This window comes from Culicoides brevitarsis, chromosome 2 (assembly GCF_036172545.1).
Source record: "Culicoides brevitarsis isolate CSIRO-B50_1 chromosome 2, AGI_CSIRO_Cbre_v1, whole genome shotgun sequence".
Classification (NCBI taxonomy): domain Eukaryota; kingdom Metazoa; phylum Arthropoda; class Insecta; order Diptera; family Ceratopogonidae; genus Culicoides; species Culicoides brevitarsis.
The window spans coordinates 4,886,633-4,913,634 of NC_087086.1; the positions used below are offsets into that span (position 1 = coordinate 4,886,633).

Genomic DNA, 27,002 nt, shown 5'->3' on the forward strand with positions numbered 1-27,002 from the left:
ATTTAGTTCTTTTTAATTAAATGTCTTCCATATTGTGATCTTTAAAAGTTACAAAAATTTCTACCAGATGTCGCATCAGTAAAATTTTGCAATGGAGACCTCTGGTAGAAAATTTATTCATAAATTCAATTTATAACCTCAAAACTTCAAAAAAATGAAGAAATCAATAAAATCCAAGGAAATTTCTTCAAATATTTACAAAAAAAAAAATTATTTAAAAGCTGACAGACTGTCAATCGACTCAAACCCGCATCAAACAGTGCCTTATCACACAAAACGCCAGAAGAGTAAATATTCTATAAATATTAGGTACAAGAAATAACTCAATATACGATAAAAAAGGCATGATCAAAGGAGAATTCACATTTCATTAATTTTGTACTACCTACTACCTTGTTTATCGTACCGTACTTTTTTGTTCCCAATATGAACATTTTTTTTTATATATTTTAATAATTTTCATCAAATCACGACACAGCGCGGCATAAAGGCTTTTATGACAAAATAATAAAAATATTTTTTTTTTCTAAAAATGTAATTAGTGAACATGATGCGTTGTTGTCATCGCATCAAAAAAATTGCAAAAAAAAATTAATTAACTGAACGGATTGCAAGTTTTCGATATAAAAGTACAAAAAAAAGGTTGCTTTGTGTGCGATAACAGTGTTCGGGCAAATATCACATGCATGACTAAGTTTATCAGAAGATTGAAATAATTGAAGTGCGTATGTCGAACGCATCGTAAAGCACAAAATTTATGGATGGAGTACCCTTTTTGTTGGCTTTTTCGTATGAAAAATGGCAGTTTCTGTCCGAGCGCTGTGTGCTCATGCAATCGGAAAATGTTTTGTAATATAATAATGATGAACAAGCAATGCTGCCATGTGGATAAAAACGAATAAAAGGGGAACAGTTTATCTAAAATCTCGATAAAGAATGCCTTCAAGGACGGGAATTCTGGACTTTATTTGATTTTTTTTCCACATTTTTTGTGCCGTTTGATGGGATTTTCTCACAAAAACACACAATTTATCGGAAATCAATAGAAATATTTCATCCCTTTTTCCTTTTTTATTCGTTTTTTCGGTTTTAAAATGACCCACAACGAGATTATGGACATGCCACGTGCCTCATGATAAAAACCTTTTGTTCGACTACTTACTAAAAATCCAGGTTTTGATGCTCTTTGAGATAGTTGTAGATGTATTTTGGGTCCAAATCAAAGATGAGCGGACTTGTTGGCGATAAGTACTTCATTTTTTTTATATTTTTATTTTTCAAAACACGCGCAAAAAAATAATTTCTCAAAAATTAAAAATTTACAATTTCTTAAAAAAAAAAAAATTATTAAATAAATTAACGCGTGCAAAAATTTTTAACAATTAAAAAATCGTCTTTAACGCAACCCCGATCAAACGAGAACTGAACTCACGAAAAAAAAAATCGAAAGTAGTGGCGTGATTTCTTTCTTTGTTCTAGCATGGAACGTTCTCTCTACGACGGGAGAAGATAAACGTCGATGCTTTCACAGTTATGATTGATAAACAAACATAGGGAGATGCTTTCATGTGCTTTTTTCGTATATTTGCGTCGAAGTACGTGTTTCAATTTTTTGTTTGATTTTATTACATTTTTAATTAAATTGGGAGCGTTGCATGCGAAGAGAGCAATTTTTGTTGATGGATGGATGGCAAAGCATTTAAGAGGGCGTTTTATTGAGATGGAAGACAAATTTCTTGAATGTGACGTCAGAAAAAGGCATTTTATAAAAGGTAATGATTTTAATATAAATTTTTTTGAGAGAAAATTTCTTTAAAAAATTAATTTGATGAAAAGGAACATTTTTTGGAAAAAATATTTTATCTTCAAAAAAAAATAATTAAATAAAAAATAATAATTATTATTTAGCTAATAAAAAAGTTACATTTTTTATATACTTTTATTATGAAATTTATGATTTTTAAATAATTTTAAAAATATTTTATTTAAAAAAAAATTGAAATAATTTTTATAGTAATTTTATTGATTTTATATGATATTGTTCTCAAAGTTAAAAAATAAAAAAAAAATTTTTTTCATTTAAAAATGAAATATTTTTTTAATTAAAAAATTATAAAATAAAATTTAATTTTTAATTAAAAATAATTATAAAAAATTAATTAAAATAAATATAATAAATAAAAAGAAAAATAAAATATTTCTCAGAAAATAAAATTTCAAATTCATATTTTTATTTATTTATTTTAAATATTATTTAAGGAAATTAAATTTTCATTAAATTTTTTCAATAATAATTTTACTTTTAAAAAACAATTTTAAATATTTAAAACCAAAAAACTAAAAGAAATTTTTATGAAAAATTATAAATCTATTAATTAAATTAGGTAAATAAAATTCCCATAAATTTTATATTTTTTTAAAAAAAAAAAATTAATTAATTATTTTTTTTTCTGAAGATTAAATTGTCTAAATTTTTTCTCCAATTTGTCCTTTTTTTAATCCAAATTAATTATTTTTCATTCACTAAAATTAACAAGAAATTGAAAAAAAAATCTAAAATTAATGCAAGATGGATTGCTCCATTTTCCCCAAAATGCTTTTCGAAGAAAAAAAAAACTCCTTTAAATTTATGATAATTAAATATCCTAATTTATTATCACAACGTATTTATTTAGCAGAAAGCGATCTACCTTTTTCTTCCTTTTCCTCTATTGCTATTAATACCTTAATGAATTACATTCTTGCGAATTGTCTCGCGACCCGCTGCTTATCTATCTTCGTCTTAAACTTTTGCTCTCTTTTTCTTTGTAAATTGATTTAAGGACTTCAGAGAATATAAAATGTTCATTACAATGACAGAGTTTTTGACCTTTTGACGCGCAAATCTTTGTAAAATACGCACGAAAAAAAGGGGGCGAAAGTGCGAAAGGAAAAAAAATGGAAGATATCTAATTTACGCAATTTGAATGGATTTTTACCTTCGTTCGCATTTGCATACATAATACATATAAATTTTGATTGCTTGAGCGGAGCCGAATGAGAAAAAAAAGAAGTAACAGAAATAAATAAAATTAGAATAAATTGTCTAAAGGGAGAAGCGTTTATTTGAAACTTGTCTGCAGTTAGATTTTTTTTTAATTTTTTGTCACGTTGAGATGAAAATTTTGAGGAAATGTCAGTTGATCTAATTTATTTAAAAAAAATTCGCAATGCACATTTTTAATTTTTTAAAATTGCACATATTTTTTTATAATTAAAATTTAAAAATTAAAAATTTTAAATTCAATTTAAATTTTAATTTAATTTTTAAAATTTGTCCCAGTGCACATTTATTTATTTTAATTTATTTCCCAATATAAATTATAAATTTTCTACATTTTGAATTTATTTTAATTTAAGTCCAATACTTATTTTTGAATTTTTAAAATTCAGTGCAAATATTTTTTTCATAAATTAATTTTTAAAAATTTTGTCCCAATGCACAATCCTAATTTTTGCTTTGATTTCTAAAAATTTTCTATGGGCTTTTGAATTTCTTTAAAATTTAATTCAAAGATATATTGAAACCCATAGCACATTTTTTCACTTTAATTAATTTCCCAATGCACATAATGAAATATTTGCCCAATGCACATTCTGACTTAAACATTCTTATGGCAAAATTTAAAATTTTTTAATTTAAGTTCAAAATATAAAACTTTTGAACTCGAAATTCAATTTTTATTCAAAAAATATTTTGAATTAAGTCCCAACGCACATTTTCACCCAAAAATTGCCTCATTGTGAAATAATTTTTGCGTTTTTCGCACAAATCTGCTGCTGCTGATTATTATTGTACGAATAAAAAAAATATAAATTGAGACTCAAAACTTATTCTTTTGCTCAAATCCGTCGTGAATTCAAGTTAAATAATCATGGAAGTACGGCATTATAACAACATCCAGCTATAAGGTACGGCAACAATAATAAATATGAAGCACGAGAAAAAACACGAAACGAAAACTTCATCATCGTCATCGGTTGAATAAATTTCCATACTTTATGCAAAAAAATATAAAAATTTTCTTCTTCTTTTTTTTTTAATATGAACAATATTACTACAATTTCTCTCTCTCGTGTCTCTTTGTCTTCCCATTTCTCGAAAGTTTGTTTTGTTGTTACTACACAAAAAGTGTCAAAAGTAAATTTATCATCGACAATTAATTTTATGGAATTTTATCAAAAAATCTCTGGCATACTTTCAGAGCGTGACAATCGTGATTGTTTCAAGTTTCTCTCGCATGCAAAGAAAAGTTTCCGAAACTTTCGAACCTTTCTCATGTTTTTCCATTGTTTCGCTCGCTCTATGCTATTATTAAAAAATAATAATGATGGCAAAGGATCAAAACCAGAAAAATATTTTTTTTTATTTAATTTTTTTTTTTTTTTTTGAGTGACGTTAACTCAATTAGTGCCTCTTTGAAGTCTTTTTGGCAATTCCAATTCAATTCAATTTCCATGGAAAACCGAAATTAATTTACCATTTAATTCATATTTAAATAATTTATTTATGTTTTTCGGCACTTCTTTAAACAGCAACACACTCCGAGCTGGAACGAACGACCGAAAATACATTTTAATATTTATGAAGAAAAATTATGAGTTGTGCTAACAAATTAAATTGTAAACAACGATGAAAATTTTTGTCATCGCAACGTCGTGACGTTTCCGTCGTCTTTTTTGCTTCGTGTGACATATCAACCAGAAAAATAAACATTTTACAACATCCTCATTATCGTGGAAAAATATTTGCAGATTTTAAAAGTAAGAAAATGCTGAAAACCAAAAAAAAAATGTATACATTACTGACAAAAATAATAAAATTTTTCGTTGAGAGAAAGGCAAAAAGCAAGCTTATTAGGAGTCCTTTCATCTTTTTTCGTTTCCTTTTTTTATTTTTTCTTGTCACACAGGGAGGAAAATGTTTATCATTGAACGACGACGTTTCTTTATGTGGTTGTTGATTTAATTGATGAAAAAAAATGAATGATGTCGAGTCGCATGAAATATTGTGTACGTATGATAAATATTTGTTTAATCATTGCTTTTGAAGGGAATTTTAATGAAAAAGTAAAGTAACTTTTTTATTTTTTGATGTAAAATATAAAGTTGAATTGAAACTGTAATGAACATGTATATTTATTTATTTATTATTTTGTAGGAAAAATGAAACGAAATAGCTTTGGTTTTTTTTATGTAAGAGATTAGTTTTGAATTACTTTTGAAAGTTATTAAATTAAAGGAAAATAAATTACGTTTGAAATTTTTTAAACATATATTTTTATAATTTTGTTAAATAGGTTATATTTTGTTTTAAAAATATATATAAATGTATAAAAAAAATTTTGTTTTTAAGTTTTTTTAATAAAAAAATCTTATTTTTTTAAAGTAATAAAAAAAATAATAAAAAAAATAAATATAATGAAAAAAAAAGTTAAAAATAAAAATTTTTTATTTTTAAAATTTTAATTGATTTTAAATCAAAAAGTTTTAGTTGTTAAATATTGAGTTATTTTATTTAAAATATTATATTTATTATAATAATTATTTATTTTATTTTTTTTTTTTGTAAAAAATGAAAAAAAAAATACTTTCATTATTTACACATTTTTGCATATAAAAATTTTTAAAACAAAATATTTTTATATACAATTCATAATTTTATTTTTTTTTTATTTTGCTTTAACCTGTTTTTATAAATTGATAATTTTAATTTAAATTTTTTTCAAAAAATATTTAAAAAAAATTTATTATATTCATTAATATATTTCGTTCGTTTTTTTAATAAAAAGTTTTCATAACAAATATTTAACTTTATTTTATTTAATCCAATAAATATTTTATATTAAACTTATTATATTAATGAAATTTTAATTTTAAATAATTAAAAAAAAAAATTAAATAAAATAAAAATAATTAAAAATTTAAATATATTTTTTATTAAACCTTTGACTTAAAATATGATAAATTTTTTCTTCAATTATTTTTAATTTTAATTAATTTAAAAAATTATAAAATTGAATTTTGAGTAAAATAAACATATTTTAAACAAAAAAATACAGAACTTAAAATTTTATGTATTTTTTCTTTAAGAAAAATTATTTTTAATTTTAATTATTTTTAAAAAACGCAAAAAAAAAATACCGATTTTATAAAAAATTGAATTTTGCAAAAATTTAGTCAAAAATTTTAAAAAATAAATTTTTGAAATATTTTGTTTTTTTGATAGTTTTAAAAAAAAAAATTAACATATAGAAAATTAAAAAAATTTTATATTTTAAAATTTTTTTCAAATTCACGATTAAAATTCATATGTTTTTGGAAAACCCGGTAAAGGTTTAAAATTATAAACTATTTTTTAAATTTTGAAATAAAAAAAAAAGTAAAATAATCAGTTTCTTCAAAAAAAATAAATATTTATATAAAAAATAGAAAATTATATGAAAAATAGTTAAGTTAATTAGAAAAAATTAATAATAATTAATTAATAAAAATTAATAATAATATTATATATTATATATATCTTTAAAAATTTATTATTCATTATATTTCAATACCAATAAAACCTTAATTTTGGTTGAAACGTGTCAAAAAATATCAAATTTAATTTTAAAAAAATCACAAATTAATCTTAAACGTTTAATTATCACTTTTAATAAATATTTAAACACAAACATCATTTATTACAAATTTTTCTCTATTTATTACACAGAAACTCAAACACGAATCATCCATCTTTAATTAAAAATTAACACAACAACTTTATAAAACGACAAGATTTTCCAACATCATCATCATCATTATCGTGCGATCAACATTAACAACGAGCCAAATATTTGTGCAAACGAACGAAAAAAAAACATGAGAACGTAATTTAACGAAAATTCCTGTAAAGTCGATCGATCGATATAAAATAAAATACCAAACAAGGTCCTTTTGCGAGAGAAAAACTTTAATGATGGTTGTTATCCACTTTCGTATCGTATTAAGATTGAATCGAGAGATAACAAAGTGCAAGGAGAAAGAGAACGGATAATATTTATTTCCTCTCCTCTATCCAATTTTTATGTGTATTAACAATAATAAAAATAATAATATGGAAAAAGTTTATCAATGAAATGCAAACGAAACGAGATCAATGTTGTTGAATAAATCATCATTATGTCTGTTAACTCTGTTTGAACGAGTAAAAAAAAATTAATGGTGTGATGTTCATTGCATACATTTCAGGCTATTATTGTCGAAAATCCGTGTTTAAGCTGATTTTGTCCTCGCTGTCTCTTCATCGAAGCGAAATGTGGCAAAAAGGACGAAAAACAGAAAAAAAACAGGAAAAGAGGTGAGTTTATTTTAAAATTCCGGATTGTTTTTATTTTTCTTGTCTTTCGGCACATTGTCTGCGAGTTCAGGGCAAAAATGAAAATAAAAGCAAATAAACAACGTTTGTACGCCCATTTAAATCCCACAGCCAGCAAAATGCCGCCGCCAACGAGTAAATGTAATTTGTTTATTTGCGCGATTAACATAGTCCTTTTGTTGTTATTCTCATCCGTTTCTCTAATTCTCTAATTTTGTACATGTTTTTATTTAAATTTACACGAGTTCAGGCTTAGTTCGAGTTTTATTCAGGCGGAACAAACAAAACGCAAACTATGATAATAGGAATAGTAGCTACCATATTTTATGCACTAATTTTACAAACACGAAAAAAAAATGGAGAAAAAAATTTGTAATTTCAGCGACGAGGTAGATTTGCAAGAAAGACGTCGCTTCATGACGATAATAATGCCAACACACATAAAATTAGTGTAAACGGCAGGAGGGATCAGGAATATTTAATTACATTGTGAACATCATTGGAATCAATTAACCAGAACTAAGTGGTGTTTGTTGTAAGTTATTTTCACGTAGCACGCGCGCGATATCCAACAACGATGTCGTCGTCGTCGTCACAAGAAAACAATTTAATCTAAAAGTTTTAGAGACAGTTTTTGTTAGTTTGAATCACGAATAAACAAGGGAAGAGACGAAAGGTGTCATTTTTTGAGCAAACAAGATATGGAGCGGAATGTTATTTATCTTAATATGTATCTCAAAGTTATTTAGTAGAAAGTTGATTGCTGATAAGGTTGGAAATTTGAAGGGAGAAATTTTAATGGTTGAAATTATTTTGTAAAAGGTATGAAAAAGTTAATTTGTTTTTTTTTAATAATTTAATTTAAAATTTAATTCAGATTTAAATTTTTAATTTTAAAATTTAAATAAATTTAAAATAAAATTAATTTTTTTTAATTCGAATATAAACTTTTAAAATTAAAATTTATTCAATTTTTTATAAAATAAATTAAAATTTTTTTTTTTTCAAATAAAAATAAATTAAATTTTTAATGATTTTTGACAAACTTTAAGAATATAAAAAAAAGTTTAATAAATTTGAAAAATTATTTTTTTTATTATTTGAACTATTTCTAAAAATTTAAAAAAAAATTAAATATTAACTAAATTTTTATTTATTTTTTTTTTCTTGCATGAGAAAATTTAATTAAAATTAATTTTTAATTTCAGACAAGTTTTTAGATATAAGTTCAAAAATACTAATTTTGAATTTTTATTAAAAATTGAAAATTTTTCTCAAAATTTAACAATTTCTTGTAAAAATTTTTTTTTTTTACATATGAAATTAAAAATAATAAATTTCATTAAAATTTTCTTAAATTTAGTACTTTTTCTCTTATTTAATATTTTAAAAAAATTATTAGATTTTTTTTTTAAATAAACTTGATGATTTTTTTTATTTTTAAAATTAATTTAATATTATTATTAAAAAGAAAAATAAAATACTAAACAATTTAAAATTAGAAGTTTTATAATAGGTTTAATATTTTTTTTATTTTTTAAATAATTGAAATCTTAAATTATTTTTTTAAATTAATTTTGTTTGAAATAATTCTTTTATTGAATATAATTATTATTAAAATATTATTTTTTGCTTTGTAATAAAAAAAAATTCAAATTATTTAAAATTAAATAAATTTATCAAATTTTCTCATGCAATTTTGTGAAATAATTAAAAAAAAAAATATAAAAAAAATTTTTTTAAATTTAACTTTTTTTTATTTTCTTAAAATTTGCTTTTAATAAAATTCAAACTCATTAAAAGTTTATTTTAAAAAAATTCATTAAATTTTATAATTAAAATAATTTTTTTTAAGTTTTTGATTGCTTCAAAGAAAATATCGAAGCATTTTTAATTTTTTGCAAAAATTAACGTGACTTTTCGCCAATTAAATTAGGTAAAATGCCATGCCTAACAATGTTTTAATTTAAAATCAACCAACAACATTCCAAGGTGACAAACACACACACAACTCAATTTAATTCGAAAGTACCTAACTCAAATAATTACCATGACACGCCTCTTCCTCTGTATTTATTTTTCTTGCTTTGTAGGTTAATTGTAGGCAAGCAACAACAGCAGTTCAACTGCAATTTCTCCATGAAACGCTAATAATCATCACCAATTAATTGATATCAAATATGATTCCGCTCGACATGCTTTCCCTCTACTTATACGGATTATCAAGTCATATTTTTTTTATTAAAAAAAATATTTACGTCAACATTGCTGAGTATCATCATTTCAAAACGAACGAACGAGGTATGAAAAAAAAATTATTGTATCTATAAAAAAAATAAAGGTTTTGATATATCCTGCTTTCACTCATACTACCACAACTGTGTGGTTGACAGGCGTTGAAATGAATTATTCATAAATTGTTTTCACTAAATGAAAATGGTTTTTTTTTGTGTCGTGCGAGTTTCCCTTCGTTTTAAAAAATTTTTATGTTCATTTATTTAACGAACGAGTATTTAAAGATCTCTTTTTTATGACGACGACGCTAGAAACTGAGTGAAAAATGTCCATGTTGTCGGAACAAATGTAGCATTTATTATTATCATTACACAGTCCGATAGCGTGGAAAACGAAGCATGTCCATTTATTTTCCAATCCTTGCCTCTTCTGCATTTTGAATAATTCATATCATTTTCATCGTTGTCGTCATCATGCATCCGTATCGTAACCTATTAATAATAAATGCATGTAAAAAAAAAACAGACGGAGGTGAACAAGAAACTAGATGACATTTTCTGTGTGTTTCCTTGAGTTGAAAAGCGTAAAAACACACAAAATCGATAAGTTAAATTCTTTAAATAAATAAATAGATCGCGTGCTAAACTGACAGTAATATAGGACAATCGTTTCGCTGTTAAAAGGCATTTCTAGTCAGTTTTTGCTTTTTGTTTTGAATGCATTTGAATTATTATTATACTGTGAAAAATTCGTGTTTCGCAATTTTTTATACTTTGGCAACCCTGTAAGTATGCCATTTTTTTCATTTAAATTTCAAATTTTATTTTTTAAAACTTTTAAAAAGACTTTTTTAGTGTTTCAAAATTATGAAAATTCACTTCTTAAAATATTTCTATGTTTTAAAAATTTTAATTAAAATATTTATGAAAATAAAATAAATTAATTAATTTTGGCAACCCTGTATTTAATTTTTTTTTATAAAAATTTTTATTTTATCTTCAAAGATTTTTAAAAATAACTCTTCAGAATTTAAAAAAATAAAAAATTTAGAATCAAATTTAATTTTTTTATAAATTTGGCAACCCTCAATATTTTTTTTTACCAAAATTTAAATGTTTTCAAAATTTTTTTCATCAAAATCAAAAATGCAAAATTTTTATTCAAAACATGAAAATTTTGTTTGAAAATTGTTCAAAATAATTTTTAAAAATTGTATAAAAATTAAAATTGGCAACCCTGAATGCATCAAAATTTATACACAAATTAATTAAAAATTAAAGTTTAAATAATTATAATCAATTCTAAAAAACACAAAATATAATTTAAACATCTAAAAATATTTTAATAAAATTGGCAACCCTCAATATAAATATTTAAAAAATTAAAAAAAATATAAAAATTAATAAAAATAATACTAAAAGAGAAAAATAAATTTAAATTTCAATAAAAAAAAGTTTTGGCAACCCTGTAAATTTTTTTTTTTCAAATAAATTCAAATAATTTTTTTAAATTTTTATTCATCAGTAACAAAAAATTAAAATTTAAATAATTTTTAAATTTTTAAACTTTTCTGAGTCTCTAAAAATAACTTTAAATTGCGAAATTAAATTTTCCACAAATTCAGTATAGAGACGTTTGTTTGTTACGTTTTTTTTTTGTTTACAGGAAAGGCCATAAAAAAGAGCACCGGTTTGCATATTTACCGCTTGTTTTCAACTTGATTTCCTGTTTCCAAACAACATTGGATGGATACATTTCAACGCGAGCGAAAACTCGTCTATCTCTCTAAAAAAAAAAGTTCATAACATCGACATTAATCGACAACGATGCACCCGAAAAACGAAAAAAAAAATGCAGTTCACAAAATATGATGAGTTTGTCATTTCCTAACAAAGGCAAAAATTTTTTCCAAACAACAACGACGACAAAAATTTAATTTATTCATTTAGTGTTTGAAGAGGCATTAAAAGGGTAAGTCCCTTTCTATTCCAAAAAGAATAAAAGTAACTTTCAAAGCTAATAATATTATAAATTTTGTGTTTATTTGTGTCTTCCTCATTTTGCGAGCTTCATGACAATCAGTCGTAAAAAAGCCACAGGGTTGCCAATTCAATTGAGCAGCAACCACAAAACAAGCGAATAACTATTTTATTTTCATTTCAGACCAGAAAATGCCGCCGACGAAAACAACAAACGGAAAAATTAAATACAAAGAAAATTATATTATCCCTCGAAATGCGAACATATTACCTGAATTTATCGAACGCAAGCTTAACTTTGTTTGTGTCTGACTGCCTTTCTCGTCCTTCGTCGTTTCGAAATAATTCAATAATAAAATCAAATGGTTTAATGTGATGTCACTTTGTGACTGTGTGTCCCCAAAAAGTTACGCAAAAAAGTTAGATAAACGGGCCAGAGTTCCCTTTTTTGCCATAAATAAGTAAAAAATACGTGTGTCGGCGTCGTATATGAACGAAAAACGACAATCACAATGATACTTAAGGCAATCAGGCGCATGACTGCACACAGGAGAATACTTTTATATTATTATTATAATGTTTGTTGTTGTTGTATATAACCCATTTTGGTTGAGGTTTGCTTCCCATAATAACTCGTGTCGGCAATAAGGATAAATAAAGTGCGTGGTAGATGCCTCCGAGGCAATTATTCCACAATTATGACGACTTGAGTGATAGACATTGAAATTAATTTAAATAAAAGTAAAAAATAATAAAATAAAACGAAAAAAATCAGATAAAAATAAAAATAATGATGAACTCAATAAAATAAAGAAAGCAGTGAGACATTAAATCAAAGAAAATTACCTTTTTCGTCTAATTTGATCGCTTGTCAAAGTTAATCTAGTTCATCGTTTTCATTTTATTTTTGTGCCTTTCATTGAATGAAATGATTATATTATTTCCGAAATCGTGAGTTATGGAAGGGTTTTTCCACGGACTTAATCAAATATGTACAAAAAGGTCCCTTTCATTAATTATAATTATTATTAGCTAAGAAATGGTTATGTTCAAATTTTCTTTGATATTATTTTGTAAGATATATTCACTGAGTTTTCGTAAATTTTATTTACTTCTTTAGGTAAATTATGTGTTTATGAATGGTTTTATGTTGAAAATGTCTGAGGAATGATTATTTTTTATTGTTTTTTTTTTTAACAAAGTTGTAGAAATTAATTATATATGTTAAGTTTTTTGTAATTTATGTATGATAAAAGTTATTATTATTATTTTGTGTTTTATTAATATTTCTTTTTTTAATTAATTTTTTTATTTAATTAATATCTAGTTTTTAATAAAATAAACTTAAAAATTTTTTTATTTTAAATTTTGTAAATTTTTAAACTATTATTTATTTTTTTTTTAAATATTTAAGTTTAAAAAATAATTTAATTTAATTAAATAAATATAATAAATTATTTAAAATAAAATAAAAATAATAAAAAAATTTATAAAGTAAAATTATTTAAAATTTTAAATTATTTTTTTCTTAAAGTAAAAATATATATTAATTAATTTTAAAGTTTCGCTATATAAAAATATTTTTGGAAAAATTAAAATTGAATTATGTAAATAAATTAAAATTAAAATAAACATATATGAAATAAATAGAAAAATAAATTTATCTAAATAAATATTGCATAAATGAAATATTTTAATAAAATATAAATTTTTTATTAATTGAATTTATACTAATTAGTTGTATATTATTTTTCAACATTATTGAATATATTTATACAAAAATTGTTAAATAAAATTTTATTTTTATTTTAATTCAAATTTTTCAACGAAAATATTTTTAATTAAAAAATAAATAAAAAAAATTAAGTTTTTTTATATTTTTATAAATATAATTTAAAGTATATTTTTTTAATATAATAATAAATAATATAATATAATATATAATTAATATAATATAAAATTTTTAATAAAAATATTAAACTTTAAAAAAAATATATTTTTCTGAATTTTATTTTAAAATTATTTAACATAAAATTTTTTAATGAAAATTGATTTTTATAAATAATAAAATTTAAATTATTTTTTATTAATTTAATTAAAAATTTCATGCCAATTTTTTTTTTAATTTTTCACTTAAATATCAAACGTAAAATTTCATAACTAAAAAATAAATATTTTCCCCGAACGCATCATAACATTTAATATTTTTCCTTCGAAATCCCATTAAAGTATTAAACCCTCATAAAAAACTGTCCTTTTATAATAATAACATAATTGCAACAACATATATATTTTTTTTAATATTATGATTCATACACATTCTCATGTATCTGTACAAATAAATTTCCCTGAATCTGAACAAAATTAACATTATAGTTGATATCATTACACACAGACACATCACTTTGGACATTAAAGAGTAACTGATAAGGATAATAAAAATGTTCAACAAATTAATGCCGTAATTATTCACTTTAGTCACGCAATTTTTGTTTTTTTTTTCGTTGTCTGGCATTTTTTTATGTAATCTGGCACGATGGCGCTTTAATATTATATAACATGTGAAATTCACAGCAAAAAAAAAATTAAATAGACGAATCATCAGAAGAAGAACAGGAAAAGTCAACAAAAAATAAACTCACTTCTCTTTTGTTGTTGTGTCTTGAAGTAGCATCGGTGGCTCGGTTTGTTGTTGATTTTGTTGCTGCAATTGTTGCATCAACTGCTCCGTTTGACCATGATGATTAAGTGATTGTATTGTGTCATTCGAGCTGTTGTTGTTGTTGTTGTTATTTGTGTTATTATTGTTATTATTATTGTTTAAGTGATGCTGGGGCTTTTGGTACGGATGCGTCGAGTGATGATTGCAGGATTTGCACGAAGATGCCGTTTTATTGGTGTCAACAAGGACGCCAAGTTGCTGCAAAAGGGCGGGATTTTGTTGCTGATACGAGCTCGTTATCGACGATGGACTACTTTTTCCGGAGCCTGGCGAAATTTTACCGGCCAGAGCCTCCAACGAGTTCAACATATCCACACAAAAGCGATTTTTTTATGTTTTAGAAAAGAAAAAAATTAAAATGTAACACACAACTTAAGGAAAACTTTTTGATTTCCTTTTTTCTTATTTTTTTTCAATTTTTTTTTTCTTGAGATATTTTCACGTAACACACAAATCTCTTACAATTCACTAAATTTAACGTACACGACGACGACGAACACGACAGTGTAATTTATTTTATGTGTTTTATTGATTTCTTATCTTTTTTCTGCTTAATCTATTATTTTCATTCACTTTTATTATTTTTTTTTTGTATTTTTATTCCGTGTACCTGTCGCTGCTGTTTATTTTTCCCTTTTTTTCTTATTTTTATTTACTTTCCTGTTCATTTAATGTTTTCCTTGCGAATGATCATCACTTTTTAATTTTCCTTATAGGTTTTTTTGCTGCTGCCTGAAACGAGAAAGATAAAAAAATAACCATTTAATATAAATTACAAGCACTTTGGTTTGGAATTTCAAGACAAATGACAAAATGATGGAAAAAAAATACCATGAATTTTTTCCAATCGAAATTTTTCCAATATATTTTATTTTATTAATTAATTTAGCTTGACGATGACAAAAAAAAAAACCGACTTGCCAGATAAATACTCAGATACTGAATAAATTTAGTCCCGCTGTCATATGAGCCGAGCTGAGTATGGTAATAAAAAAAAATGCGATAACACAAAATAAATATTGTTATCTATTTGGAGATAGAGTCGTGTACGTATTATGGAAGCGATGAAAGAAAAACAATGACACAAGCAAGAAAACAAGTCGGAACAGGGATGAGCGTGCCTTCTTCTTTTGTTTTAACAACATTCGAAGACATACATTGGACCAAACCGTCTGTTAAAGTTAATGATTATCTGAAAAAAAAGTACATTAACGTACATTTCACAACGTTATGGGTTTACTGAAATGTGAAGAGACGAAAAAAAAATTGTGTGGAATGGAATATTTTATCTATTTTTATGTGTTTCTGATAAGAAATTGTCTTTTCATACGAAAAAATTGTTTAAAAAGTTGTCGTTGGTATAAAAAGTTAATGATGGTAGAGGATTTTGAGTTTTTTAACCACGTGACTTAACTGAAAGTTTATTTTGAATTTTTTTATGCCTTATGCACATTTTAACTTTTTTTTCAATCTCAATTAATTATTTTGAAATTAATTTTAAATTGAAAAATTTCTGCCCAGTTTACATTTTTAATTTTTGATATTTTTAATTTTTTATTAATTTTAAACCACGTGGTTATTTTGCTTTTAAATTTTCATCCCATTGCCCATATTGAAATTTTTGTCTATTGCACATTATAAAATTTTTTATTGAATATAATTTAAGAATTTAGAGAAATATCCAAAATTTAGCCCCAATGCACATTCAAAGCTTAAAAAATTTCAAACCACGTGATTATTTTATCTACCTGATGCTTTGAAATTTTAACCCATTGCATATTTCAAAATTTTTGCCCAATGCACAGTGTAAAATTTTTAATTTAATTAATTTAAGCATTTAAAAAAATATCAAAAACTAATTCCCAATGCATATTTAAAGTTTTAAAAATTTTAAACCACGTGATTATTTTAAAAAAATATTATTTCAAATTTTTATCCCAATAAACATTTTTAAAATCTGCCCAGTACAAATTTTGAATAATTTTACAACAAATCAAATTTTTAAATTTTTGCCCAATGAACATTTTGAATTTTTCTTCAAATAAAAATTTTCAAATTTTAACCACGTGACCTTTTTTATTTTTTTTTTTTCATCAAAATGTTTTTCAAAAAAATCACACACATGTAAAACTCATTGCTCTAAATTAGTATTTAGTTACCTAATCTACACAAAATTTATATTAAATACGAGGAGCGACAATGTAGGCGCTGCGGAAAGATAAGATAAAATCTACCTGATGTTATATTTGCTCATTACTACATAAATAAGATAGTGTTTCATTTGACTTATTTCACTCGTTTTTTTTTCTTTCGTTCGTTCGTTACAAAAAGCGAGTAATATTCCCTTGTTTGGATAAATATAAATAAATACGAAATGGATATATGTGGATGGAAAAGATAACTCACGTAGGAACAATATTTATAATGAAATGGTGTCTAGTTAGTACCTTTGCCTGAATGTACAAATGAAAAGAGAGATAGAGAGAGACAGAAAGGTGAAAATCAAAGCAAGAAAAAGGTTTTAGATTTTAATTAAGCTAATGCGTGTCGAATGTTGGTTGTTATTTTTTGTTTTTACTTCACGTTAAGGTTTATTCAGTGAAGCTCTGTGTTTTTGGGGTAGATATGACATTTTCATAATAATTTATTTTGCTTTGAGTTACTTTTAGGTTTTTGGATAATTATTATGTTTTGAAATGAGATTTTTTGAAAGAATTTTATTTTTTTAATTTAATTTTATTGAGGTTGAATAAATTTTTAAAAAAATAAAAATAATTGTAAAAAAAATTAAATTTAAAAAAAAATAATTTATAATGAAATTAAATTAATAATGAATTAAATTTCAATAAATAATTAATTTTTTAAATAAATAATATTTTTTTTTAATTATTAATTAATGAATTAATAATAAATAATAGTTTTAACTAAAATAAATCCAAGTTTTCATTAATTTTTTTTTAAATTGTAAAGATATTAATTAATAAAAAAAATAAATAATAAAAATATATTTAAAAAATAAAAATAAAAATTTTTTTCATGTTCAATAATAATAAAATATTAATTAAACTATTAAAAAATAAAAAAAAATAAATTAAATAAAAAATATAAATTTTTTAAATTTTTATTTGTTTAACTAAAATTTTAAATAAATTTTTAAAAAATTTATAATTGAATTAAATTCATAATTAATTAAATTTTAATTAATAATCATTTTTTTAATTAATAATAATTTTTTAAAATCATCAATTAATGAATTAATAATGAATAATAGATTTAATTAAATGTTTTCATAAATAAAAAAAAAATTAAATATTAAAAAAAAATTAATTCCAAAAATTGTAAAGATTTAAAATAATTAAAATAAATAAATAAAAAATAAAAAAAAAATATATTTTTCAAAAAAAAAAATTCTTTCAAAAAACCGCAGTTCAACAAACTCCAAAGATAACGCACTCTCAACGACAAACAAACCATATAATTTATTACCTAACAAAAGTTGAGGAAGGATTTTCCTCCATTTTAAACCTTTCCTCCAGCAAACACGTCTAGACTTTTTTTCACCTTACAAAGCATTCCAAACTCAAGAGAACGAAATAAATGACAAAAAACCTCGAGGACATCAAACAACATTTATAAATAATATCATGTAACGCATCACAAACCATTTTCTGCTCTCTTACTCCTTTTTTTTGTGCCTATTTTAGTTCTCTTTGTTGCTTTATTATTATTAAAAGTGTAAATTTACACAAGAAACTCAATCCAAATGCAATTCATTCCCATTTTATCTTGACATTTCTCGTCTTATGTTTTATTTTATTTATTTTTTTGCAGAATGCAGCGACGATGACAACGAGGACAAATTTTGCAGCAGAGATGAAGAACAAGACTCTCTAATAGAAAACATAAACAAACCAACAAATAAAGTAAAATAAAATAAAAGGAAAAGTCTCAATTAGTTTAATTTGTTTTATATTATTATTATTATTTTATAGAGACAGCGAGGATAACGGAGTGTGGGCCGAGAATGAAAGAGCAAAGCAAGGCGAAAAACATTAAGATGATAAAAAAGCGAAGAAAAGAAATACTTGAAAAAAAAACTTTTTTTTCTTTAAAAACGAGAGAAGAGCACCCTTTACTCCATTTTTCTCTTGTTTCAAATATTTTCATTCTCTCGCAAAGCATTAAGGTAATTGCTTTTATATTTAACTCACTCGACGAATGGGGCAGACTTTCAATTTATTTTAATAAAACAGAAATTAAAACAATTATAAATGAATGAATTTACGAGTTCTGCGCGAAAATTACTGGATCAAGGAGGACTTCATTCCAATATAAATCCAAGCCATGCGAGGCGAGAGGAGGTTGTTTGCTGTTTGACACATTTAATCCATCGCCAGCAATATTTCACATACAAAACTCAATTATTTAAATAACATCCATCAGTTTACGTTAAATCCATATGTGAGTGACATAAAATAATAAAGCGCACTCATATCCATGCAATCTACCGCTGGAGAGCTGCTCGACGCTGCGAATGACGGATGTGATACCATCAATAATGTTTTTCAACACAATTATATCGCGCGATATTTTTTTTTTTTTTTGTGATAAATGTCGATTTTTGATGTCTGTCCGTTAATAGCTCGCATGCAGAGATGAAATTGGAGGGCGGATTACCGAGATCAAAAGTGGCGTGAAATGATGGGAGAAAGAAGAGCTGAATGTGCTCAAGTATCCAAACAGACAATAAAATTAAGTTAAGCTCTTAAGCTCACTCGCATGAAGGGTGTTTGGTTAATGTGAAGAGTTTTTGTCTCGTGAATTTAAAATTTTTTTTAGAGATATGAGCGAGATTTAAAAATTAAGAGAAAAAGTTTTAATTTTTAAATTGATTGAAAATTGATTAAAATTTAAAAAAATAAAATTTAACATAAACTTTTTAATATTTTTCACGTTTTAAGAAAAAAAAAATTGCAAATGTTAATTTTTAAAAAAAATATCAGTTAATAATTTAAAAATTGCTTTTTCGCTAATTCAATATAAAAATATTTAAAATTTTTTTTTCTCTGAATAAATACTTCTAACTTAAAATGAGTAAAAAAGCGATTTTGAATTTTTTTTAAAATGGTTTTAAATTAATTTTAAAATAATTAAATTAAAATTTTAAAAAATTTAAATTAAATTTTTAAATTTTATTATGTGTTCTTGAATGAATATTTTAAAATTAACTCTTTAAATTTTTAATTTTCAAACAATTTTTTTTAAATACATTTTTTTATAAATATTTTTAAAAACCATCATGAAATATTACAAAATATTCAAACAAATAAATAAGAATAATTCTTAAAATAATTTAAAAAAAAATATTTTGCTTTTAAAAAAATAATAAAAATAAGTTAAAAAAATATTAAAAATAATTTTTGATCTAAAAAATTATTTTAAAATTTCAAGATTTTTTTTACATTTTTAATAAAAATAAAAAAATTTTTTTTTCGAAATTTTTAATTTTTTTAACGAATTTTTGATAATTTAATACTTTTTTCATATTTTTCTTATAAAAATTATTATTATTTTAATAAAATAATTTATTTAATTATTTTAAAATTATTTTAATAAATTAATAAATTTCACTCAAAAAAATATTTTTTTAATTTTCGACAAACTGAATAATAAATTATTATTTTGTAAATTTTGAGAATTTTTATTTTTTTAATTTTAAAAAAAAAATAAATATTTGAAAAAAATATAATCGATTAATTTTAAAAATTAAAATATATAAAAATGCAAAGAAAATAATTTTCGCATAATTTTATATAAAAATAAATTTTTAAATAATATTAATTATAAATTTTAACAATAATTTAAAAAAAAATTAAATATTATTTTACAATTTTTCTATATCGACTTTTTAAAAAAATGTTTAACTGTTTTAATTAATGTATTTAATAAAAAAATAAATTTAATATATTTTTAAAAAAAATTCTTGAATTACCTAATTTTTAAAAAAAAAATTATTTATTTATTTTATTTATTAAAATTATTTTCACAAATTGCTAAACATAAATTTTCCACAAAATGCGTAAATAAATATCTACGTTGTTCATAAATATATTTTACACACAAAATACGAAATAATAATAATAATACTAAATAAACACTGAGCTTTGTATGTCAAAGGGTGAGAAGTTTATCTGTTTTGTTCATCTGCATTCAAAAATAAATACAAAAAAAAATATTTAATCAACAGCAGGAGCCAACTGGAATATGATACTGCTGAGTGCTGCTTTTGTTGATGATGATGACAATAAAATAATAGAAACACGCCACACAAAAGCTTCTCTCTCTCTCTCGCATTCATAAATATTTCCTTTGTTACTCCATATTCACAAAATAACCAAGTTTGAGTCTACATAATTAAAAAAAGCCACATTGTTGAATATCCAACACCGCTGAGGTATTTAGTATATTATTTTAATGTGGCTGCGAAAAAAAAAATAACTTAACCGATGAGAGAAAACCCCTTTTTCGCTATTATTTTTCACCAAACCACATCAACAATCATCATTGTTGCCGGCTTCTGTGCTTTTCCTGCATTTACTGCCGCTCAAAACACTTGAACAATTGTTTTTTTCCCCCGTTCTATGAATAGAAATTCACTATTTTTCAACGTTTTTCCTCCTCGTTCGCCTCCTGCAGCCAAAAGCCAAGGGTGAGGAGTTTTGTGCGATGATTGAAAAAGTAGACAAGGCCACACACACACACGGAACAGGAGCGAAATATATCAAAACAGGTTGAAATGTAGTACCGGCATATGCAAATATCGCTGTACAACAAACACGGCGCAAAGTTTTTCGCATCGGTAAATAAACAAAAGCATCAACGAGACAGCATTTTGTGTATTTTATGAATGTGAAAAATAAAAAAAATCGGACGAGAGACCACAACGAACGCCACGTAAGTCGCGGGAACGACGCACAACGGAATAATAATGATGATGATGATGAATGCAACGAGTAAACAAGGATTTTGCAATTATTTTGTTGTACCTCCCGACATAAGCTTTTAACAGTTTGGATTATTATTTATAATCATTGCATCCAATTTATGGAAAACTGAACTATTGTTGTAAAGAAGCAGAGAGAGTGGGAGAGAAAAAAGAGAGAAATTGGAGATTCTTTCATTGTTAAATCAGGAATATTTTAATCAGAAAATTTATAATTGGAATCAGTTACAAAATTTTTTGCATTGATATTCATTCTTCTGATACAAAAAAAAGACAAAAATTATTTTAAAAAATTAATAAATTTTAATATTTTTTTATTTTATTATTAAAAAAATAATTTTATAATTTTTTTTTTTTTAATTTATTTATTTTTGTTTAATCTAAATTTTATTATTTCAATTTTTATTAGAAAGTTACAAATAATTCAGTTTAAAAAAAATATTTAAATTTCATTTTTGTTTTTTTAGAAAATTTTGGAAGGTTTTACAAAAAAAATATATTTCTGAATTCTAATTTTTTTTTAAAAAATGATTAAAAAAGTTAATTAAATTATTATTATATAATAAATTAATAAGCTAAAAACAAATAAAATATTAATAAATTAATTATACTTAAAATTATATTAAAATTATTATAGTTAATATTTTTAATCATCTTTAAAATATAATATAACTCACAAATATTACTATTTTTGTAAAAAAAAATTGAAATATTTAAAAATAAACAAAAATAATATTTTTAATAATTTTAAATTTAAATTATACATTTGACACAGTTTTTGATTTAGTTTTTGTCTTGATTTAGTTTTCAAAACAAAACTATGTCAAAGGAAAAAATTTTTTTCAGTTTCAATTTTTTGGCAGTTTTGAGTTACAAAATTATTAAAAATGATAAATTAGAGCCCTCTGACAAATTTCAATCCATTTGGAGCAAGATTTGACAAAAATGGCTTTGACACAGTTTTTGACACAGTTTTTGCTCTTGATTTAGTTTTTAAAACAAAACTATGTCAAAGAAAAAATTTTTTTTCAGTTTCAATTTTTTGGCAGTTTTGAGTTACAAAATTATTAAAAATGATAAATTAGAGCCCTCTGACAAATTTCAATCCATTTGGAGCAAGATTTGACAAAAATTGCTTTGACACAGTTTTTGACACAGTTTTTTTGCTCTTGATTTAGTTTTTAAAACAAAACTATGTCAAAGAAAAAAATTTTTTTCAGTTTCAATTTTTTGGCAGTTTTGAGTTACAAAATTATTAAAAATGATAAATTAGAGCCCTCTGACAAATTTCAATCCATTTGGAGCAAGATTTGACAAAAATTGCTTTGACACAGTTTTTGACACAGTTTTTTTGCTCTTGATTTAGTTTTTAAAACAAAACTATGTCAAAGAAAAAATTTTTTTTCAGTTTCAATTTTTTTGCAGTTTTGAGTTACAAAATTATTAAAAATGATAAATTAGAGCCCTCTGACAAATTTCAATCCATTTGGAGCAGGATTTGACAAAATAGCTTTGACACAGTTTTTGACACAGTTTTTTTGCTCTTGATTTAGTTTTTAAAACAAAACTATGTCAAAGAAAAAAAAATTTTTCAGTTTCAATTTTTTTGCAGTTTTAAGTTATAAAATGATTAAAAATGATAAATTAGAGCCCTCTGACAAATTTCAATCCATTTGGAGCAGATTTTTTTTGACACAGCTCTTGATTTAGTTTTCAAAACAAAACTATGTCAAAATTTTTTGGCAGTTTTGAGTTACAAAATTATTAAAAATGATAAATTAGAGCCCTCTGACAAATTTCAATCCATTTGGAGCAAGATTTGACAAAAAACCAATGCACATTTTGAAAATTTAAAACAAAACTATGTCAAAGAAAAAAAAATTTTTCAGTTTCAATTTTTTTGCAGTTTTGAGTTACAAAATTATTAAAAATGATAAATTAGAGCCCTCTGACAAATTTCAATCCATTTGGAGCAAGATTTGACAAAAATTGCTTTGACACAGTTTTTGACACAGTTTTTTTGCTCTTGATTTAGTTTTTAAAACAAAACTATGTCAAAGAAAAAAAATTTTTTCAGTTTCAATTTTTTGGCAGTTTTGAGTTACAAAATTATTAAAAATGATAAATTAGAGCCCTCTGACAAATTTCAATCCATTTGGAGCAAGATTTGACAAAAATTGCTTTGACACAGTTTTTGACACAGTTTTTTTGCTCTTGATTTAGTTTTTAAAACAAAACTATGTCAAAGAAAAAAATTTTTTTCAGTTTCAATTTTTTTGCAGTTTTGAGTTACAAAATTATTAAAAATGATAAATTAGAGCCCTCTGACAAATTTCAATCCATTTGGAGCAAGATTTGACAAAAATTGCTTTGACACAGTTTTTGACACAGTTTTTTTGCTCTTGATTTAGTTTTTAAAACAAAACTATGTCAAAGAAAAAAATTTTTTTCAGTTTCAATTTTTTGGCAGTTTTGAGTTACAAAATTATTAAAAATGATAAATTAGAGCCCTCTGACAAATTTCAATCCATTTGGAGCAAGATTTGACAAAAATTGCTTTGACACAGTTTTTTTGCTCTTGATTTAGTTTTTAAAACAAAACTATGTCAAAGAAAAAATTTTTTTTCAGTTTCAATTTTTTGGCAGTTTTGAGTTACAAAATTATTAAAAATGATAAATTAGAGCCCTCTGACAAATTTCAATCCATTTGGAGCAAGATTTGACAAAAATTGCTTTGACACAGTTTTTGACACAGTTTTTTTGCTCTTGATTTAGTTTTTAAAACAAAACTATTTATTTTTCAGTTTCAATTTTTTTGCAGTTTTGAGTTACAAAATTATTAAAAATGATAAATTAGAGCCCTCTGACAAATTTCAATCCATTTGGAGCAAGATTTGACAAAAATTGCTTTGACACAGTTTTTGACACAGTTTTTTTGCTCTTGATTTAGTTTTTAAAACAAAACTATGTCAAAGAAAAAAATTTTTTTCAGTTTCAATTTTTTTGCAGTTTTGAGTTACAAAATTATTAAAAATGATAAATTAGAGCCCTCTGACAAATTTCAATCCATTTGGAGCAAGATTTGACAAAAATTGCTTTGACACAGTTTTTGACACAGTTTTTTTGCTCTTGATTTAGTTTTCAAAACAAAACTATGTCAAAGAAAAAAATTTTTTTCAGTTTCAATTTTTTTGCAGTTTTGAGTTGCAAAATGATTAAAAATAATAAATTAGAGCCCCTCTGATAAATTTTTATCCATTTGGAGCAATATTTGAAACAAAACTATGAAAGTTTTTAATAAATATTCCTTTAAAATATAAAAAATACTATAACAAAATAAATGATTTCATATTTGTTTCAAGAAATAAATAAATAAAATTTAAGGTAAAATAATCTTTAAAATAAAATAAATTTAAATATTTAAAATTAGAAAAAAAATTAAATAAATTAAATTGCACATTTTTAAAGAATTTTGCAAAATAACAAATTTATTTTTTTTTATTTAATTAATTAAATTATTTTTTTATATTTATAAATAATTTATTTATTTATTTTTATTACTTTTTTTTAATTGATTTAATAATTTCATAATTAATAATTTAGTTAAAAATTTTACTCTAAATAAAAATAAATATAAGAAAAAAAAATATTCAGTGAAAATAAATAAAACCTGTGAAACCTTATATTTTTTTTTATTAAAGATACATTAATTTATAACACAATAAAAAAAATACAAACAAAGGACCATATTTGGTTTCGTGTGATTGAAATTTTTTAACAATATCACTTTTTATTTTAAATTAATAAACAAAATAAAATAAAAAGAAAAAAATATCATCAACAATTGTTTCAACAATGTTCAAACAACAATCCAAAGTGACTTTTTCCATTGAAATATAATAAAAATATAATATAATATAATATAATATTGTATTTATTATATTTTTCACTTTTTTTTTTGCATTGTTTCGTATGTCGTCATATTGCTATCCCGAGAAATACGAATACAAAATATTGATTTTGTGTCGTTGTTGCCGCCGCCGCCTGTCAGCTCAACTCAGCTTTTTCCATTCCAAAATGATATTATTGTTTTTGATATTTTTATACACTTTTGCGTTATAGACACAACATGCATTGAGGGGAATCATGAATAAAAGTAACAAACAAGAATGAACGATTTTTGTGTGTATGTACAAATAATAATAATAATAATAAATAAAATACAGGTTGGTTGGTAGGTAATGGAAAATTGAATAAAATGTGACGGATTTTATGCGGTTTGCCTTAAACCAAGTGTGAGCACGCTCCTGATTGATGTTTTCCTTCATCATCATAATAATAGTAAATATGGATTTTTATTTTTTTTTTGTATACTTGTCATCGGTTTTATTGAGAGGTGCGTGCTTTTGTGCCATTACTACCGTTACGGGTTTCTTTTCTATATAATTTTTTCGAATCAATCTAAATTATTGTCAACATTTCCTCTTTTTCGGTTCATTTTATTTATTTTCCGAGCAACATATATCTCAAAAACATGATCAATTCATTTATTTTTATAAAACACGGAGATCCATCATTTTCCGGTTATGTCGATGGAGACGCCTGATGAAATTCTCGGCATTTGCTGAAAACGGGTTGTTTGCACATTCAACCATTAATTGTAATAAATGTTTGTTATATGCAAATATTTTGAGTAAATAACGCAAATGCTTTTTCCAAACATTACAAATTTTTCGTGTGACGCGAAAGATACTTGCTTGAGCAAATAATGACGACGACGACGACAAAACGATAAAGGAGCAAAAAAAAATAAAAATAATATAATAACAAAACATAACAAGAAAAAGACAAATATGTTGAATAAACTAGAACTCGTTGTGTGTGTCTCAGGAAATAAAATGTCAATGCAGACAACAAACACACACGTGGAGCAAAAATTATTTTACCATGATTATCATCTGTGTTTGCATCTCTCATGTTGTTTGCGTTCCCCCGTTTGCTCAGTTCAATGTTCAGTTCATGTGTGTGCGAGAGGAGCAAAAGTGGCAGAAATGTTCAGTGCTCAGAATAAATAGAAGTAATAATTAAAACAAAAGCTTATATTTTTATTATTATTAGTCTAACAATATGGGAGTTTCGGAGGAAAAAGTTGTTCATTTTACGAAAAGCTTAACTTTTGAGCTCGGAAGAGAGAAAAAGACAAATAAGTGACGTCAATAACAATGATGACAAAAATTGTATAGAAATAGAGGATTTTTTGTTTTGTTTTAGCAAAAATATTGATGTATAAAATTTAATTAGAATTTTTATTTTTAATTGGAGGAAATTAAGTTTTACAGAAACTAATTTTTAAAAATTTTAAAGCTTTAAATTTTTATTTTATTTATTTATTTACTTTTTTTTATTTTTTTTTTCTTTTTTTTACAAATAAATTAAATACTATTAAAAATAAATATTTTTTTAAATTAAAATTAAATTAAATAAAATATTTTTTACTTTTAATTTAATTTTCTTTTTTTTACATTTTTTATTTATTTATTTTTGTTTATTTATTTTTTTATTTGTTTATTTATTTATTTTCTTTTATTTCATTTTTTTGATAATAAAATATTGATATTTTAAATTTTTTATAATGATATGAAATTTAAACTTTAAGTTCACAAAAAA

The 27,002-nt window shown here is 23.2% G+C and overlaps 1 protein-coding gene across 2 annotated transcripts in view; it reads right to left on the reverse strand.

Annotated features, from left to right (window-relative positions):
• The window catches only part of LOC134832918 (CUGBP Elav-like family member 2), a 68,803-nt gene extending 54,082 nt beyond the window's left edge, over window positions 1-14,721 (reverse strand). Inside the window, exon 1 of one of the 2 annotated variants that reach the window (XM_063847139.1) lies at window positions 14,253-14,721. In XM_063847139.1, the coding sequence (XP_063703209.1) occupies window positions 14,253-14,641 (389 nt within the window). In that variant the 5' untranslated portion in view covers window positions 14,642-14,721. Of the gene's footprint in view, window positions 1-1,162; window positions 1,429-14,252 lie in introns of those variants that run through there. The other variant, XM_063847140.1, reaches the window with a different exon arrangement.
• Between the last annotated feature and the right edge of the window lie 12,281 nt (window positions 14,722-27,002).